Below are 20,441 nucleotides of genomic sequence, written 5' to 3' on the forward strand. Positions count from 1 at the left end.
AACCCGTACTAGGCGTGTGAGAGAGAGAATAAGGATGGGAGACGAGTCAGCTTTGCTACGGTCTCCTTTCAATAAGCATGACTTTCGGAATACCAGGTGTGCGATTAAGTCCTTATGCTTCTTTCTCGTCACATCCAGCCTAGCTGGGTTCCCCTTCGTTCACATAATTGCTATCGGCCCGTGCGGAACTTGAGTGCCCTCCTCGGCTCTCCCCTCACCTCGCGCCCTTGGGTTTATCTCCTCTTTCCCAGAGCGCGCTTTCGGCGACCAACTCCGAGGAATGTTCCCCTTTCCTAATGGTGGCTGGGAGCGTCCGTCATCGGGAGAGGGGTGGGATCTTTGGGGTGGGCGAGGGCTTGGTTGGCTGCCTCAGGATTTGCGCCTCTCTTTGGGTTGCGCAGTCAGGCGGCGGGTGTGCGAGAGAGGGGAGAGCCGGGCAGGTCGCTCTCCCTTTCCCTCTCTCCGCCCACACGCGCCTCCCCCACCCCACTCCGCCCGAGACAGCGGCGGTGACTCTGAGGCGGCGGCGGGCGGCGGTTAGAGCAAGAGCAGACACGGGCGGGGATGGTGCGTCTCGGGGAGGCGGTGGCCTTTGCCGCTGCTGCTGCCACCGCTGCCGAGCCGGCTGCTGCTGCTGCTGCCCCTCCTGCCGCCCCTCCGTCCTTGCTGTGGGGGTGAAGAGGACACCCGAGACCCGACAGAGATGAGGTAGCGGCGTGAGGCGGCGGAGGGGACCCAAGGGGTTCGCCAACGGGCAGGGAGAGCCCGGGGGGGTCACCCTGGTGAGGGGAGCGCAGGCGCGCTGGGGAGAGCGAGGCGGGGAGGGACCCCTCCACCAGCCCCAGCGCACGCGCGCGGCCCTCTTGCCCTTGTTCGGGGTCCCCGCATTCGCCCCCCGCCGCCCGCCCTGTTGTTATTCCCAATGTTACTCCGGGTTGGCCGCCCGTTTTCCCTACCCCCCCTCCCCACGGTATGATTTTTGTCCCCGTTCTTTTCTCCCTCAGTCCGCCCCATAGCCTGGCCCACCCCCCTCCATTGCCCGGCGCCCCTCTCTCCTCCTCCTCCTCCCAGGCGCCTCCCGCTCGAGAGGAGGGCGATCCGTGACCATTGACCCGGAGTGTGTGCCGGGAGCTCTTCGCCGGCGGCCGTGATTCATTTTTAAAAATCTCTCTTAATGCTGGTCTTCTGACGCCGATAGCGACGTCTTTGATTTCCTCTCCTGCTTCGATCTTTTTGACTCTTATTCTTAGAGGTGGGAAATATATATATATAGCAAGCAGAAGGGGTTGGGGTGATGAGCGGGCCCTGCTTGGGGGGGGGGGGAGAGAGAGCTTATACCCGCCTCGGGCAAACGAGATTGCCTTGCCTGCAAAAGCTGTCGACGTCTTTGTCGTGCCTGTTTTAACAAACACGCTCTGTCTCGTGTCTGTTTTAACAAACTCGCCGGTAGACCGTCGGTGCGAAGAGATGCAACGAGAATCCGAGGTGGAGCATGCAGAAGTAACTTACTTAATACAGTAGTGTCCCTGGCTGAAATTGCTCCGCGCGGGCAGCCATGGTTTCCAAAGAGGAATCTCCGTCAGTGACGTTCTTTGACAAAAAAAAAGTGTCTGGATTTTTGCATGAGGTTTGGCCTTGCAGTCTAGCCCATGCACCTTTTTTTTTTTTGCCGTCACAGCCCTGTAATGAAGGAAACATGTCCTCCACTTCAAAGACTGGCATTTAGCCTTGGAAGAAGCAATGTCTTTATCATGTCACTTCTATTTGCTCTGAGTTTAACAGCAACATTTATTTGATTACATTTGTACAGTACCTATAGGCAGTCTTCATATTAGATGTGTTTTCCTTCTAGGAAATTGACTACCGAGAACAAGCTGCTTACCAATAATACTATATTAAATAATTTCTTCTTGTAGGCATTCCCAGCTGGAGTAAGTGTTCAGTAATGAAACAGCCATGAAAATGTGACATAGTGACTTCTTGCTTATAGCCATCATTCACAAACAGTAAATGTTTTTTGGCTACTTGTTAAAGACAAATACTGTATATCCAGTTCATTTTATTATGCCTGAGGGTAAGACCAAGTAAATAGTTAAATTCTTAGATCTCTTATGAAACTGTTTATAGAGCTCCTTTGGCAGGATTTAAGATGTCAATATGATGCTGAAGTCCAAAGAGATAATTAGTTGGATATTAATACTCTAATCAAAGATCTGGTATTTATAGAGCATCCCAAATTAAATACAGTGGTACCTCTAGTTACAAACTTAATTCGTTCCGTAGGTCCGTTCTTACCCTGAAACTCTTGCCTCTGTGCCGCCGGCAGACGATTTCCGTTCTCATCCTGGGGCAAAGTTCTCAACTCGAGGTAACTCTTCCAGGTTAGCAGAGTTTGTAACCTGAAGCGTTTGTAACCTGAGGTATTTGTAACTGGAGGTACCACTGTACTTATAAACAATAGTGTGTTGCAAAATGTTAAAAACTATATTAGAGTGAATAGCAGAATCACAGTATGCTTTAGAGGCTGGCTGCTGAGAGGTACTACCTAGCTTTCCAATTGACACATCCCAGCAATGATAAAAGAGAAATATGTACAGAACTTGCTGGGAGTTTGCTTAATGTGATAGTAAATTAACATCCCTCCCACACGTCTCAAAGTAGCCCTCCAGGAAAACTATTTTTAATAAGGGCTCTTATTAGTTGGTTTGACCCTTATATTCTTAGTATATACTTTGTAGAAAATATTGAGGGGAAAATAGGTATTGGAAAGTTAAATATGGTAGCAATGGATTCTGAAAAACAAGACAAACAAGGCATGTTCGTTGGTTAAGAAATGACTGTGGTAGCTTAGTGATGGGGAAAAGGAGAGAAAATGGCAAAAAATTAAATTCTCCATTTTCTATCTTTGATACTTGATAGCATGAAAAATGTTGAACTAAATATGTGGAAATAGTAAAACTTGGACCAAACATTAGGAAAGCCTATTGGCAAGAATGGTACAGGATACTTTGCAAGATTTCAGAATATATTTAGCTGTTCTACTGCTGAAGCTTGGGTGGCTTACAGGAAATTAAAGCAAATGTAAAATTATATTAAAATAGCTGTAACATACAGTAGAGTAAGATTCATTCATACCATAAAAATATATAAAGATCTAAAAGGCCCAAACAAATTATATAGCATCAAAAAGAATGCAGGAATAGTGCCTGGTCAAGTTCTCCAGAGAGGGAATTAAGAGGCAGAGTGCCTTGATTGAGGGGACACTAAATTTGGTCACCACCTACCTTCTAATGACTAGGACCAGTAACCTAATGCCAAGCCAGATCAATTGTAGCAGGAGGAGATTCTTTAGATACTCTGTTCCCAAGTTGTTTAGTACTTCAAAGGTTAAAACCAACACTTGATATTGTCCCATGAAAAGACTGAGAGCTGGTGTCTGGCTGTCTGAGAATTGGAAGTTCCATGCACCCAATTCAGTTAGGAAACCTGTTACTGTATTTTGCATAAATTATAGTTCCCAAGTGGTTCTCAAAAGCGGCTTGAACAATACATTGAAGTACTTTAAATAAGCTGTCAACAGAGCATGGATAACAGCATATTTTCATTGAACATTTTTCATAAAACAAGTTAATATACAGTATTGGTATAGAAAAGAGTAACTGTGAGATTCATACATGATTACTCTAAAGGTAATTTCTATTGAATGTATTGGAACTTGCAACACAATCCACACAGCCTTTTCTGTGGCTACCTTGCCCCTTCTTTGATGGCCTCCTCTTACATTATGTGAATACTTAACTTAGGAAGTTACCTATTTTCCGGCGTATAAGACGACTGGGCATAAAAGACAACCCCCAACTTTTGTCTTAATATGCCAGAATATACAGTACTTGAACTTTAGCAGCTTTGATGAACTCTGGTTTTTTCCTATTTGACTCTTCGGAGTATATTTAGTCTGTTTGAGAGTTTTTATTAAAATGTATCTTCTCAAATGAGGAAATTGAATTACATTCAAAAAATATATTTATAGCTGCTAGTTTAGATCTAGATTAGGTCAGTTGCCATTAGAGCTCACTGAAATGGTGAGAAAAGTTAGTCGTGACGAACAGAACATGAGTTAAATGACGGTCTGGATTCAACTGCCTGCTTTTAATTGAGATTTGTGTGTGCAGCTTCTTTGACTTGTTTTTGACTGCTTACCGGTATACCTTTTTACTGTTTTTTATTTGCTTTTAACTTTTTGGAAAATAGGATAGAACTTATTTGAACTTATTTACATTTCTATGCATGCTTATTTGAAACTAAGTATTCAGTAAAGACAAGGATTATGATCCTAGTCTCTAGGATTTATGTTTAGATTTATAGACTGAATTACTGCTCTCTAAATCTTGTGAGTTTGCATGTATAACGTATGTGCATAGTAGCATACACTGAGATAAACGTTACTGAAAGCCTATTTCTCATCAGTTCCTGAAACTTAAGGAATAATAAATGAGAATGCATGCTTGTTGTTTCTGTGGTTTATAGCTAAGTATTACTTTTTAAATAAATCCCAACTTCCAGATCTGGTACTTCAAAAATGGTGTGATTAAAATACTGGAAGAAAAATTACAGTATCTCAACACTTCTGTGTAACTAAAAGTGGGACTGTAGTTTTGTCTAGATATAAGGGAAAGCTTGCTAATGTCATGTGGAGGAAATGCTTATTTCTAGTGAGGCAGACAAAAAGATGGAAATGGTCTAATTTAAAGGCCTCTTTAATTCAAACCATAGAACCATTGGCATTTAGGCTCAAGCAGCTCACAGACCGTTCGAGCTTGTATGATTAGTACTTCTATGCTCTCACTTTGGCAGTTTTACAGCAGTCATGTTTTCACACAGATGAGCTGTTTGAGAACAATTTCACCAGTGTATTAAGCCCAGAATCTTTGCTTCAGAGTTAACAGAGAAAGTGTTGCTTAAAACTGCAGTAAAATGAATTGATTGTTTTAGAGTCTCTCTTTAGTTGTACTCAAGTTGAACATTAGCTTTTTCCAGGTTTACTTGATAAATCTTCAATTGTCTTTTCTGTGAGCTTTTTAAGAAGTAATAATTTACTCAGAGGTATGTTTCATAAGGAATCAATAGGGGATACCTGTAAGTAAATAGATGCTCAGGGTTGGATGCCAGTAAATAGATCTAGAAAACAGTCCAGATGTGATAAAAGAATGAGCCACAATGTTAAGCCAAGGTTTGTTCTTGGTTTTCCAATCATAGCTTGTTTGAACAAAATATGCTCTGATCCCTGGTTTTGATATATTGCTAAGCCAAATATATATTGCTTAGCTAGAAGGGAGTGGGCACAATCTCTGCATTTGTGGTGGACCATTAACTATGCTTTAGCATAATGTATAAACTTTGGCATTGTGTTTTATTTGTTGTTATATTTCAAGACTCTATAACATGCATGTCCAACAGGTAGATCGTGATCTACCGGTAGATCACTGGACGTCTGCATTAGATCCCTGATAGATCATTGGCTCCTTTCAAAGAAGCTGAACAACTGTAGCTCCCCTAAAAAAAGCTCAACATTTTACCTCCACCCTGAAAAAAGCTCAACAACCTTGACCTGCCTGAACCCCCAAAAAGGGAGTAGATCACTGCCAGTTTTTAACTCTGTGAGTAGATCGCAGTCTCTTGGGAGTTGGCCACCCCTGCTCTATAACAACATAATCTATAACATAACATCATAATCTATAACATAATTTTATTGGTATAGTGCTCAAAATTCACAATATGATGGTACTTTAAACCAAATAGTGCTTATATGATGTCCTAAACCCAATATTGGTAGACATGCAACATACCACACATTTCTAACTTTGCTTATTAGCATTTAGCTACACATTTCTGTTTTTCCAGTAAAATTCTCTACGCATACCTTGATTGTTTGCATATATATGAGGCTAATTATGAAATATTTATTAGATGTATATGGCTTCCAATTCTGTATTATAGTACAAATATCTGTCTGACCTATATCTGAGGATAAGTTCTTAAAACCTTGTTCTTAAGACAGCTTTCTAAAGGTGAATTGTGAGTCTGAGATGAATCTGGCACTGACCACTCCCACATACAAATATTTTGTCTGCAGCAGCTTCTGGTTAAGAATGCTAACCTTTTGCAATGCAACTGTATGGTGACGGCTAATTATGAAAAGTTTAAAATAACCTAAAGCCTTCATGCTCAATTAGAAGTAGTAGTGACTACTGCTTGAATAGTGAAGTACCTTGGTGTGTAGCTTCTGATCCTTGTTCTTTCTTTGAGTTTATGATTTTGATAAAGTGAAAATAAATGAAGACTCTGGCTTCAAAACAGGAATGACAGCTATTATATTAGACTATCATAATTGCTATTATGGTGTTGATTCACTCCTGTGAGTGAGAGCATCCCTGAGCATAGCATAACATTTTTTTAATTTCAGATTTCTTTTAGACTTGGGTTGGATTCTAATTTCATTTTCCATGGATGGAAAGATTCCTTTGTCTATGTATGGCTTTTGAATCCAGTGGAGGGATCCTGCTGATGGAAGTGGAGACTATTTTTGCTAATCCCTGTTTCCCCTACACAGACCCCCTTCCACACACATCGTGTGGGTGGCCAGAGTATACTGGCTTTCAGCTCTGCAGTCCGTGAGCAACCTTTACTTATCCATTAAATGCTTGTCGTGACATAAAAGCCAGCCCTGGCAGCATCCTTGCACCTTTGTTGAATGTTTCATTAACGTAAAAAAATACGAAGAGCACATGTAAAATGTTTCAACATAAAACATTCATAGAGTGTCCTATAAAGGCATCCATTTTGAACAGATGCAAGTGTTATGTGAATATTGTATTTGATCTGGAAAAGACATTTAATGACCATTACGCACAGGGATTCCATTCCCGGCCCCTATGCGCATCAGTGGAGTTCATATAAGCATGCCCTGTTCTGCCCCCATTCCACCCGTTTAGTGACATTTTTGGGTTACTTCCAGGTTTGACTGTGTGAGTCATTCGGACACACACTAATCAGTTGTTGACTATATGGCATATGTTGGCCGAAGGAAAAGCCTTGCATTGTGCAGACATAAATAAAAAGAAGTTCTCAAGAAAATTCCACTTACCATTCATCCTATATCTGAGGATAAGTTCTGCACTGTGGATTAGTGGCTTCCATGTCTAGGAATGGGGTATGAGAGTTGTTTTAGGCAGGATTATGCTCCCCTCTGAAAGGTCAGGTATTTAGTTTGGGGAGAGTATTCTTGGATTCCACCTATTGCTGGAGGCACATGTTTCCAAATCCAGCTGGTTCTCCAGCTAAGGCTCTTACTAGAAAGGGGTAGCTTGGCCATTTCCCTTCTTGCTATAGTAATTTTTTATCTGGACTATTGCAATGCATTCTACATGAAGCTGCCCTTGAAGACTGTTCAGAAGCTGCCGCTAGTACAATATGCAGCTGTGAGGATCCTATTGGGCCTCTTACCTAGAGACCATATTACATCAGCCTAGAAGCATTTGCAGTGGCTGCCAATTAGCTGTCAAGTCCAATTCAGGGTTTTAGTTTTGACATATAGAACCCTATATGGCTTTATCTGAGAGACTGTCACCCAATATTAACTGACCCAGGGCTTGAGATCTGCTCTTTCGGCTTTGTCAGTAGTGCCATCAGCGAGGGCTGTTAAAGAAGCAAGCCACCTCATCTGTAGCATTCCCCTCAGAAATTTGTCTGGCACCAACTTCACTTGGTTTTAGGTACTAATTGAAAATGTGTTTTTTTTTTTTGGGGGGGGGGTTTGGTTAGGCTCCTGATGGATAAATACTTGATCCACAGAACATAGTGAATATATGGTTTTAATGGGTTTTAAGAGCAGAATATAAATTACAAACATTAAATATGAAGAGATTGCAAGGAGTATTGCATCTTATTTGAGGCTGAATTGCAGTTGCTTTTAAAAAATATTTTGTTATATATGTAAAGGAGAACGTAATCTTAATGAATATTTAAGCTACTGTGATACTGTTTGAAAATCTGTAGCTGTGTAATCAGATCAGTAGTATAATAAATCAAACCAATGTAGTGGTTGTGCTGAATATTTAAACTATACATTGTTATATTGGCTAGTTTGTGTTAGCAACCTTGCGTTTAGATTTGTTTTATTTAAAATTGTACCCCGCTTTTTAAGGAACTTCCTCCACAGACCAGTTATAATCTCATATATATAATTCTACTTCATCTGACAAAACTTTCCAAATACAGTACAACTAATCAATATATCAGCAGAAAAGTAGAGTGCAAAAATAGAATAGAAAACAATACAAATAATAAAAAACAGCATTAAGACTAACAAGGATTAAAAACTGCAGGTATCAACATATTTTCTGAGTGTATGGTTCAAGAGCTGAAGGTCATAAAGGAGGAAGAATTCAGCTGTCTGCCTTCTAACTGCTTTTCATGTGCGTAAGGTTGAATAGATGCTGTGTAGTCTGACTTGCCGTGCGCTGTTTCCGTGTGCTGCTCTGGTTTCAGTGTTCCATTGCACCAGAAGCGGCTTAGTCATGCTGGCCACATGACCCTGAAGGTGTACGCCGGCTCCCTCGGCCAATAAAGTGAGATGAGCGCCGCAACCCCAGAGTTGTCCATGACTGGACGTAATGGTCAGCGGTCCCTTTACCTTTAATCTGACTTTCAGCCTAGCATGTCAACAATCTTTAAAATGTAAAGCTTCTTTTAATTGTATTCAGTTTCATGTTAATCATTCCCTAAAATATAACTTACATGGGCAAACTAGAGAAATGAATTCTTGATGGTAAATGTTCTATATTTTGCTGTAGTTAAATATAAGCACTTCTCAACCCTGCAAATGCATGTAATCTAAGTTGGGTTGTCTGAAGTTTAAAGGAGATCAAGTGACCATTCCTACCCATCTATAACATCTGGTATCTCCAATTAAAATATCCACAAAGAGGAGGCAAACAGCTAATGTCTCATTTACAAGATAAATCAGTTTAAGAAGGCAAGCATCATAGCTCAGCCAAGTCCATATTGTTGAAAATAGTGCAGATAATTGCCTTAAGATAGATACTCCTAAGTGTACAGTATGGAATAATTAGCAAGACACTTGCTTGGAATGAACTACAGTTTAATTGTAGTGTTCAGCTCCCTTTATTTCAGCAGACATGGGCATTCTTGGTAGCAAATACCCCATATAGACCATGTAATTCATACCCTATGTAGATAGCTACTGCATTTTTTCACATTTATATTCTAAAAATGCAGTGCCTGTATACATAGGATATAAAATACATAGTCTATACAGAATATATATTATGCAGAAAGCTGGTAATATTAATTACGTTTGAATAATATTTCACAAATATACTAAAGATCACCACTGAATTTGATAATAACCTGGTTATAAAAGAACTATATTTTGGCTGCTTTAATCTTTTTGGTGTCTGAATTTATTTCACATGTAAAACATAGAATTTGGATTAATAATATTTGTAAGTAAAGTTGTGCTGGAAACCAATTTGGACCAGATGAAGTGTATCGCTAGATAATGGTTTTCAGTACTGGTAATTGAATTAGTTAAAGGTAAAGGGACCCCTGACCATTAGGTCCAGTCGCGAACGACTCTGGGGTTGCGGCGCTCATCTCACTTTACTGGCTGAGGGAGCCAGCGTACAGCTTCCATGTCATGTAGCCAGCATGACTAAGCTGCTTCTGGTGAAGCAGAGCAGCATACAGAAACACAGTTTACCTTCCTGCCTGAGTGGTACCTATTTATCTACTTGCACTTTGGTGTGCTTTCGAACTGTTAGGTTGGCAGGAGCAGGGACTGAGCAACGGGAGCTCACCCTGTCACGGGGATTCGAACCGCCGACCTTCTTATCGGCAAGCCCTAGGACCTAGGCTCTGTGGTTTAGACCACAGCTTCATTATATGGCACTTTGGGGGCTTCTCAAGGTAGAATTAGATCTTATGAATGATGCTGGGTAACTTCAAAAACTTTAGACCTGTTTTACATTTGCTCCTGTAATGTCTAGCAGTAAAGAGTGATAATGTGTGTGGTTTCCCTGCTCTGTTTTATTGATTGGAAGGATGGGGAATGTTGAAAGATTCAACATAGATAAAAGAAAATACTTCTTCATTCAGCATACAGTTAACTTCGGAACTTGCTCCCACATGAGGCCACCAACCTAGATGGCTTTAAAAAAGATTAGACAAATTCATGGAGGAGAGGGCTGTTGCTGGATACTAGTCATGACGGCTGTGCTCTGCCTCCACAGTTGGATGCCATAATGCTTCTGTATATCAGTTACCAGAAACCACATGAGGGCAGGGTGCTCTTGTGCTTGAATCCTGCTTAGTAGTTGGCTACTAAGAGAACAGGATGTTGGACTAGGTAGGCCTTTGACCTGATCCAGTAGACTGTTCTTACATTTTGCCTTAACCACAATATGTAGCTAATGTTTGCTGCTGGCTCCTTAAAGCTTGGTTCTGTTCTCTGTATTCTGCACATTTAGATTTGATGAGCTTCGCTTTGCATGTACATGAAGTAGTGTTTCACCTCTGGGCAGGAGCTACTTTTGCTGGAAGGCTTGTACTCCTCTCTTCTGACATGGCCAGGAGAGAAAGGGTGTATTACTTTTGAGGTGTGTTTGGTTTGAGGTATAAATAAGGGCTCATTTGCATGTTTCATTGTATTGGAGTTTCTGAACTGTCTTCAGAGGCAGTCCCACAGGGTTGCAGTAATCTAACCTAGAGATTACCAGAGTATATACAACAGAAGTTAGGCTGTCACTGTCTTTCAGATAGGGGCACAGCAATACTTTATATTACTTACCGTAGGAATGGCAGAGCTAGTGCTTTCCCTGCACTGTTCTGCCATCTGGATCTTGTGTGTTGGTTTATAATTGATCCACAGTTCAGCTGACCCATCGTTTTAAGCTGCTGAAGACTCATGCTTAGTTGTTAGAAGCACATGTGATGGCTCTGTGCCTGAAACAGCTTAGAAGCTATTGGTTTGCTGAAGAATCGTGTTTCATTAAGCAGACTTCCCTTTGGATTTATGCAAGGGTAATTAAACTAATGAACTACTTGATTATGCTGTTAATTTGCAAATCAAGGCTTTGCTTGAAAAATTGCTATAGAATCTAAAAACAAATTGTTGTTCTAAAATTAAATGTTGCTAAATGTTTTATTCTCAAGTTAAATGCAAGAAGTACACGGTTGCATGCACACACAACTTTCTGAAAAGTAAACATTTTGGCTTCTTGAATTAGAGTCTTGCCATCCATATGAGACCAGTGAAGTTGTACTATAAAGGTAAAGGGACCCCTGACCGTTAAGTCCAGTCGCGGACGACTCTGGGTTTGCAGCGCTCAGCTCGCTTTACTGGCCAAGGGAGCCGGTGTTTTTCTGCATACAGCTTCCAGATCATGTAGCCAGCATGACTAAGCCACTTCTGGCGAGCCAGAGCAGCACATGGAAACGCCGTTTACCTTCCTGCCACAGCAGTACCTATTTATCTACTTGCACTTTGACGTGCTTTTGAACTGCTAGGTTGGCAGGAAGAGGGACCGAGCAATGGGAGCTCACCCCGTTGCAGGGATTTGAACCACTGACCTTCTGGTCAGCAAGCCCTAGGATCTGTGGTTTAGACCACAGTGCCACCCGCATCCCATTATCAAGTGGATTTACGGTACTTCTAATAGTCCTAATAAAATGCAGAAAGTTCATCTTCAGCACCAAGATGGTATCTTATGTGGCTAAAAGTATTTATTTAACATTTCATTTATTTAAGGTGCTTATATATCACTTAATCATTAACATTTCTAAACAATGTACATAAAATTATAACCCAATCCCTTACAAAGAATAAGAACAGTGAAAATTCATTTCAGTCCTGAGCACTTCATTTAAACGTCTAGTGAAATAACAAAGTCTTTGCATGTGCCAGCAGTTCAGCAAAGAGGATGTCTGGCTAATCTCAGTCTGGTTAGAGTTCCACAATACTGAATGCATACTTTCCCCCCCTGAATGCATAGATTCTAGTAGCTACAAGCTGTGCATTTGAGCTGTGGAGGACCACCAACAAAGACCCCCCCCCCCCAAGAATCATGAACTTGGCCTGGTAACTTTAGACAGCCAATTCAAACTTTTAAGCACCAGTGTTACATGCTGTCATTAGTCTGTTCCCATGATCCCTAGGGTCCCTTCCAGCTCCACAATTTTATGATTCTATGAGCAGCAGTTTGGCCACAATATTATGCACGAGCTGGAACTTCCAGATCGGGCATGCAGGTAGTCCCACATAAAGTGCATTGCAGTAATCAAGCCTTGAGGTTACCAATGTAAGAATTGCTTTGGCCAAAAATGGTTGGAGCAGAAGCCATACCTGCTAAAATGCACTCTTAAACATTGAGGCTGTTGTGTTACTTGGCCACAAATTTAATTTCTATTTACACCTTGATTCTTGTACTGTGTCTAATCCAGGAAGTCTGGATTACAGCTAGTTGTGCAGTGAACATGGTATACAATTTATCATAACTTATTACTCACCCTTCTGCTAATATTTACTCATGCCTCAACCTTGAATCATCTGCAGAAGTGCGATAATTTTTTTCGGTCCCACAAGTGTGTTCACTATTTAAAAGTGCATTGCTTTTTAAACATCTCAGTTTTGACTGTGGTAAAACTGCCAAATTTTCTTCATATCGTGTAGCAATTGAGAATTCCTCTTTTATCTGCTGTCATTATTCAATATGGTGCCAGAGTTAGGTTTCAGAGTTGCAAAAAATGTATCACTGATTATTACCCAGCTTGGAATGTCAGTGTGGACTTCCTAGTGCTTCTTTTCTGGGGGGAAAAGTGCTGGTACTAACATTAAAAGATGGAAGTGGGAGCACAGGCAAGGGGAGGGGGCAGTGTGTGAGGGAGGGACATAGCCTGATGCAAAGGTTGGGTGGTGGAGGCAAGTTACCTGCTTGATGCTTCCTTGCCCGCCCACCTACCAGGGTGCCTGCCACCCAGGTGAAGAGATCTCCCCCGCAGGAAGCACCATCACCACCATTGCTTACCTTCTGGCAGCTGGTTTGGTGAGGGAAGCGTCTTTCCTGCCAGTGGGGCTCCTCAAGCCCTGTTCTGCACTCTTGCTTTGTCTCTCTCTCTCATTCCTGCGTCTGTCCCCATGCTGCCATGCAAGGAAAAAGAGGGAGGGCGCAGGATGAGCAGCTGTGTCAATATGTGGTGTGGGTGTGTGCATTACCTGCAGGCTGTGGGGGGAGGAGGACACTTTCCTGAGTCCTTCCTGTGTTTTTCACTGGGGCGGCAGCAGCACAGAAGCCTCTGACTTGCCCAGGTTGCATCTGATCCTTCATTTTATTGTAGCTGCAAGGAGAAGCCCCAAGTTCACTCACTGCCACCGCTTTGTGTGGTGCCTGGGAGAGTGTGTCTGATGTGGCCATCTTGTATATGAGTGCCATTCTAAGGTGGGAGCCAATCTATTTGGTGGAGCATTGAATTGCCATTGGATAGTTCCTTTTTGGGCTGACCAGAAGAAGATTCACAATACAGATTGAAATCCAGTTCTGTTGGGATCACACCAGCACAAGTATACACAAAGAGTGTTGCTCTCATGGACTTATTTCAGAACTGTTTGGACTGTTTGGCTTTGAGATACTGAGTTGCGCATGTTATTTTGGTACTATGTATTATGTAAGATTTCATGTAACAGACGGTATTGAAATGCTCTACATTATTGTTAACTGTTTTTGTGAACTACATACAGAGTTGTCTAGTGTGATTTATGTCTCTGTGTGACATTTATGCACAACTCTCTGAAGGTCCTATCACAGCATTTCAATTAGGTTGATGTCTGGACTTTGACTGGGCCATTGCAATACCTTGATTCTCCCCCCACCCCCAGCCATTCTGTTGTAGATTTGTTGTTGTACTTGGGATTGTTGTCCTGTTGCACAACTCAATTTCAACCAAGCTTCAGCTGTCAGGCAGATGGCCTCACATTTTACTTTAGTGTACTTTGATATACAGTACAGTACACAAGAATTCATGGTCAACTCAATGACTGCAAGATTCCCAGGTACTGTGGTTGCAAAAAAAGCCCAAATTATCACCCCTCCACCACATGCTTGGCAGTTGGTATGAGGTGTTTGTGCTGATATGCTATGTTTGGTTTTCGCCAAATGTGGTACTTTGCATTATGTCCAAACATCTCCACTTTGGTCTTGTCTGTCCAAAGCACATTGTTCCAGAAGTCTTATGGTTGTTAAGATGCAACTTTGCAAACCTAAACCATGCTGCCATGTTCTTTTTAGAAAGAAGGGGGTTTCTCCTGGCAACCCTTTCAAACAACCATACTTGTTCTGTCTTTTTATAATTGTACTGTCATGAACTTTAACATGCCAACTGAGTCCTGTAGAACCTGAGATGTAACTCTTGGGCTTTTTTGCAATTTCTTTGACCGTTGCAGAGTTTGACCTTGGGGTGAATTTCATAGAATCATAGAGTTGGAAGAGACCACAAAGGCCATCCAGTCCAACCCCCTGCCAAGCAGGAAACACCATCAAAGCATTCCTGACAGATGGCTGTCAAGCCTCTGCTTAAAGACCTCCAAAGAAGTAGACTCCACCACACTCCTTGGCAGCAAATTCCACTGTCAAACAGCTCCTACTGTCAGGAAGTTCTTCCTAATGTTTAGGTGGAATCTTCTTTCTTGTAGTTGGAATCCATTGCTCCATGTCCGCTTCTCTGAAGCAGCAGAAAACAACCTTTTCCCCTCCTCTATATGACATCCTTTTATATATTTGAACATGGCTATCATATCACCCCTTAACCTTCCCTTCTCCAGGCTAAAGATACCCAGCTCCCTAAGACGTCCACTCCTGGGAAGATTGATAACTGTCTTGCATCTTTTTCACTTTTGAATAATCTTTCTCACTCTAAAATGATTGACTTAAAATTAGTTGGTGATGGCCTTATAACCCTTCCCAGTTTTATGGGCAGTAACAGTTGCTTCTCCAAGAGCATTGCTAATGTCTTTCCTCCTTAGCATTGTGTTAAAACACACCTGAATGCTCCAGACCAGCAAACTGCTAAAACTTTGGATTTTTTAGAGGTGTGCACACTTGCTGATGATCAATTAAGCAAGGGCATTTGATTACCAGCACCAATCTGCTACTTATCCTCTTAATTTATATGGAAGAAGTAAGGGTATACTTAGTTTTTCACACATGGCTTCTCCATTTTGGCTTTATTTTTGTTAAATAAATCATGACACAGCGTAGTAAGTCATGTGTTGTTGTTCATCTGAGGTTGTATTTACCTATGTTTAAGGCTTGCTAAGGAACAGATGATTGTTATTACTGTATTTTTCTGTGTATATGACATGTATAAGATTGACCCCTATTTTTTTGAACCAAAAATCAAGAAATCATTATTATTTTTTGTGGAGGTCACCCAAAGAGGGAAGTTAGGTAAAGTTGTTGACATTTGGGGGCGAGATCGCCCTTGAGTTGTTTACCTTTTTTAAACCTTAGAAAGGGAGGGGATAGACAAGAACACCCCAGTTCTAGAGGTGAAAACAAATCCCTATGCAGACCATCTTGCCTATAATCTCCTCACACCAATAAACCTATTCCATTTTCAGCACTTGGACCAATATGGTCACCACTGAATGATCCAAGGGAGTTTATACCAGTCGAATCTACACCTCAAGGCAAGATTAAGTTTTATCATGCTGTTATCTCTGCATTTCATTGCCATCTTGATGAGCATACCTGTACTAGTTTTATGCACCCAGAAGTTCATGAATGGTTTATATACCACCCTATACCCGGAGGTCTCATTACAATTGTCATTACATTGTCCATACAATTAACATTCAGTCTTGCAGTTGGATGAAAGCCCCATAGAAACGTCCTGCTCTAGGTCAGTCCAGGCCTGGACATCTTGCCAAGTACTGGTTGTCATTATGTACGTGCTTGCTCTCTCCTGCTAGGCTGATTTATTCTTGCTGTTGAGCTCTGTCTTGTTTGCTCATTTGAGTAAACTTCATGCAGACTCCCAGATAAAACTCACTGACCCAGCTACCAGCCTTGGGATCTCACCCAGGTGGACTGCTGACCAGAACTCATGGTGACTGTGTTCTTTTGTACCTGTTCTGTTGTGATTCGTAAAGCAGCATGTACACTGATGCTGTATAAAATAAGAATATTAGCATTCCAAATAAGCAGCCACTCATAGGATGATGCTTGGTTTCCCCCCCTCTTTGATGTTTTTTTAACATCATCATTTTTGCTTAAGATTCTTCTATGCTACAAAGCAAAGTTAGCACTGTGACAATGTTAGTAACAACCCTAATTGGGGGGAAAAATCTGTCCCTTTGCCAGACCTTATGAAGACTCCATGGTGTGTGGCTTTTATTTCTCAATTATATTGCATGAAACTTCCTTAATAAACTGAATCAAAATGATTTATATGGATGCAAGACTGGAAATTACACTCAGACTATAACTTCTTCAAATCTTTAATCTTTTCACTTTAACTACTTAAAGGGAAAGCAAAACATACTTTTCTTGTAAGCAAATGGGTGTGTTTTTAAGTTTCTGTTGTACGTACTTCTATGGTAGTAATTTGGTAATCTCTGTGTAATTTACTATGCATTCTAATTTATTTTTGGAATAGGGTCCATCTTGTTCAATCTTTTTCCTTGGGGGTACAATGATCAACACTCATGGGGGCATCAAATGTGGCTAGCATATATTAGTATACTGAGCTATGCAGAGTCTATAAAAGATTAGGAGAAGATTTTGCTTTACTTTAAGGAGCATTTGGGAGTGAGAGTGAGTGCCATTCATTTCTTGGAGTACTTAAGCATTTTATGTTAGTGAGAGTTTGAAGGGCTTCCTTACTTGGAGTCAACAGACTCTGCTGACAAGGAAACCTGGGCTTCTCCTTTCCCATGTTCTGTTGTTGTGCAAGTAAGGAGCAGAGGCAGGACTGGAAGCCACCCAGAGTGGCTAGGACAACGTATCAAATGGCCGGGGTACAAGAAATAAATTATTATTATTATTATTATTATTATTATTATTACTATTACTATTCCATCCAGTCTGAAAGTTTAAGAAAGGTTTTATGTTTTCAAACCATAGGTGACAATTTTATGAGCAGGGCTATGGAATCTGTGGTCCTCCAGATGTTGTTGGGCTGTTGTATCCATCACTAAGCCCATTGTTTATGCTGACTTAGCTTATGGTAGTTGAAGTCTGGCAATATTAGGAGGGCAGTAGGTTCCCTATCCTTGTTTTACAACAGATTTTGGCTGCTGTAGAACAGTGAATCTTGAGTGTTAACAAAATAAATGGCTATTATGTCTACATTTTTGAGTCATGTGTTTTCCAAAGCTTGCTATTATGTGTGTTAGGAGGTTACCTAGCCTTTTGTCCTAAGTGATTCACCAGTTCCCTCAAACCACTTGAGACTTGGTTGAATACAATACAATTTTATTTCATTAAATTTATTCTCAGAGTAGGTGCATTAAAATTAATGGACCTAAGTTAGTCATGTCCATTATTTTCAACGAGCCTGTTGCCAGTAGAACTAACATTGAATACAACCCACATACTTTATTTTACTCAAGGGTGATGTCTTTCTCAAATGGGTTTACCTCTGGATAGATATGGGATATACACAAGTTCTTTGTTTTATTTGGGTGGATATCAGATTTTAGGGAAAACAAAGAGCTATTAGCATTCTTCATGTTGTAATTGCTAAACATCACACATAATTCCATTGAGTTTTCTGGGAAATAGTGAAATATGGCTAAAAGCTATTTAGTATATTAGAAGGTGACTGCAAAATCATTGTACTGTAGTCATAGCAGGCATGCACATATTGCAGAGCATAATTGCTGATTATCATAGTAAGAAAAACTTGTATCTCATTTTCCAGGCTAAGGATAAAATATTTGAAAGCACTGCTTTCACTATATTTGCAGTTTCTCTGTCTAATAATGTGATACTCTAGAACTTGGTGATCCAAATTCAATCTTCATTATATGGACAGGGGTCTATATTGATTATACTACACACAGAAAGAGAAATTTTCCAGAGCTGTAGGCAAAGGTAATGAGTGAGGTTTCTGAACTGGTAACTGGCAGAGGGTCCAGTGGAGTGGAGGACAGAGGCAGGGTAACAGTAGGGTAAAAGTAAAAGGCCATCCTAAGGATGTAGCTAAGTGCAGATGGCTGGGTAAGTATTTGATAGCCAGGAACGACTAGGTTCTGAAATAAGGAGCAATGTTGTAAATGGGAGCTGGAAGAAAGATGAATATTGTATTGCTTTAACATTTTATGCTTACTGCCCTGGGCTTCTCTGGCAGGAAGGACGGGATCAAAAGTTCATATTTCATAGCATTTGGAAACCATTTTTGTCTTGATTATATTTACATGACTTCTGCATTTATAAAGAAATTCTCTCTCTTTCTGTATATCAGTAAATTTTATGATAGTAAGCAAATACCTCTGAATTAAAGAGTTGTTTTGTATACCTGCTTTTCTTAATGTGCCACTTTTTACTCCCCAGGCATCTATTAGCAAGTTAAAGGTGATTGAACCATGGCTCAGTTTCCAACACCTTTTGCTGGTAAGTATTAGGATCCCCACCCCAAAAAAAATGCTTCTTGTTCATGCTTGCTTTCCAGCTTCATGAGGAAAATGTAGTTGGGCTTGAACACACTAATAAACTTAGTGTGTAGTTACAGTTGTTGAAAAAAGCACCCTACTGCTTATATGTGTTGAATGTTCTTGGGTGGTTGTTGAAAGTGGGGGAGGCTGATGCAGGGGATGGCTGAAGATAAAGGCAGCAAGAGCTTGTTGCTCAAATACAACCTGTGCCCAGGGGTCTGATAAGATTGTGTCATACAATTTAGGTGGGGATTTATGCCTAACATTAGTTGGGGGCCCACCTGCTGATCCAACTCTTCCACATTTTGACTGGCCTTGGTAGCCAGCTACTTTTTCCAATAATTAGATGTAGATCAGGCTTTTAGCTTCTTGTTCAACAGAGACTACAGTAAGTATCTATTTGTTTTGTACCTGCTGCTGACTAGAGGGATGTTACAGGGTAGAGGATGTGTGCATTGTAACAACTTCTTCCCACCAACCCATACAGTGATGCTGCATCTTAGCGTAATATACACCCTGATGCCATTTTAAAAGACTAAACCACTATCTTCTTGTAATACAATAATCTTTTTACTGTTTTGATCACCAGAGTGATATTTATGGTTGCCAATGGGTTCTGGCAACTGTATTCATAGATTCTAAATCTTCAGCAGCAAGCTGTAGCTGTGTTGCTAGCAGCCTGTGTTATCAGCTTGCTGTATGCACAGCAAAGGATATATGTTTATTGTTCTCCTCTATAACAGTTGCTGAGCTTTCCTTCCTTCAGCATCCCATGAGGCACTGGTAGTTGTTTCAGCCACTGTGTGGTGGGAGGCTTTTTTGCAAGTCTAGCAGTGTTTAGATTCTTCAAAGCACATTGAGAAAATAGCTGATGCTGTCATTATTTGTAAAGCCTATTTTTCTTGACAATATCTCAATCTCTTGCTTGTGAATTAGGCAACCTGGACATCTGGGCCGTAACTGTGGAAGAGAGAGCTAAACATGATCAACAGTTCCACAGTTTGAAACCAATATCTGGATTTATCACTGGTAATGCCATAGCTGTCATGTGTAATTTCCATTGCGATAATACACACCATCATGCAATTTAAGGTTTTCATTGGGCTGCCCCAGATCAAGCATCCAAGAGGCAACTTAGCAATGCTACTTGTTCTCTAAGACTGCAAGGAGAAGCAAAGGAAGTACCGTACCAGTCCTTTAAAAATATATGGTTGAAGTGAAATGTTTGTAAATGCATTGCCAAAATGAAGTTAGGAAAAATACAAAACTCATTGCTGTGCGATTTCTGTGATTCTTATCATATGTATAGTTAGCTAATAGATTGTCTCCTATTTTTCATACTGGAATCTAAGTTCTAGAATAATTATAATATTATTAAATAAAAGAGAAGCAGACTCTCTTGTGCATGGGGGGAAATGTTTGATTCTTGTCTGTCAAATCTACCTCTTGCGTGGTTCTCCATAAGCTGCAGAAAGGAGGAGCAGATGCAGTATGAAAGTGAGGCAGTTTGCTAATATAAAAATGATGGTTGGTGCCGCCAAACAATTGGTTCTGCAAGCACCACCACAACTTCCCTTGGCCCTATCAGCCAATGTTTCTTCTATTTGCTGCACCTCAGCTTCTTCAATACAAGTGCTGCTTACTAGCCACAGTAGTAAAATGTTCAGAGGTAGTGTACCTCCTAATTCTATATACAGGGATAAACCAAAGAGGA

At 40.9% G+C, this 20,441-nt stretch overlaps 1 protein-coding gene across 5 annotated transcripts in view; it reads left to right on the top strand.

Annotated features, from left to right (window-relative positions):
* The first annotated feature begins 570 nt into the window (after positions 1–570).
* ITSN1 (intersectin 1) overlaps positions 571–20,441 on the top strand; it is an 80,814-nt gene continuing 60,943 nt past the window's right edge. For 2 of the 5 annotated variants that reach the window (XM_033146964.1, XM_033146966.1), the window contains exons 1-3: positions 571–708; positions 18,627–18,686; positions 19,664–19,756. In XM_033146964.1, the coding sequence (XP_033002855.1) occupies positions 18,659–18,686; positions 19,664–19,756 (121 nt within the window). In that variant the 5' untranslated portion in view covers positions 571–708; positions 18,627–18,658. Of the gene's footprint in view, positions 709–16,862; positions 16,887–18,626; positions 18,687–19,663; positions 19,757–20,441 lie in introns of those variants that run through there. The other 3 variants (XM_033146968.1, XM_033146965.1, XM_033146967.1) reach the window with 3 other exon arrangements.

The sequence above is a fragment of the Lacerta agilis genome, chromosome 4 (genome assembly GCF_009819535.1).
Source record: "Lacerta agilis isolate rLacAgi1 chromosome 4, rLacAgi1.pri, whole genome shotgun sequence".
NCBI classification, from domain to species: Eukaryota; Metazoa; Chordata; class Lepidosauria; order Squamata; family Lacertidae; genus Lacerta; species Lacerta agilis.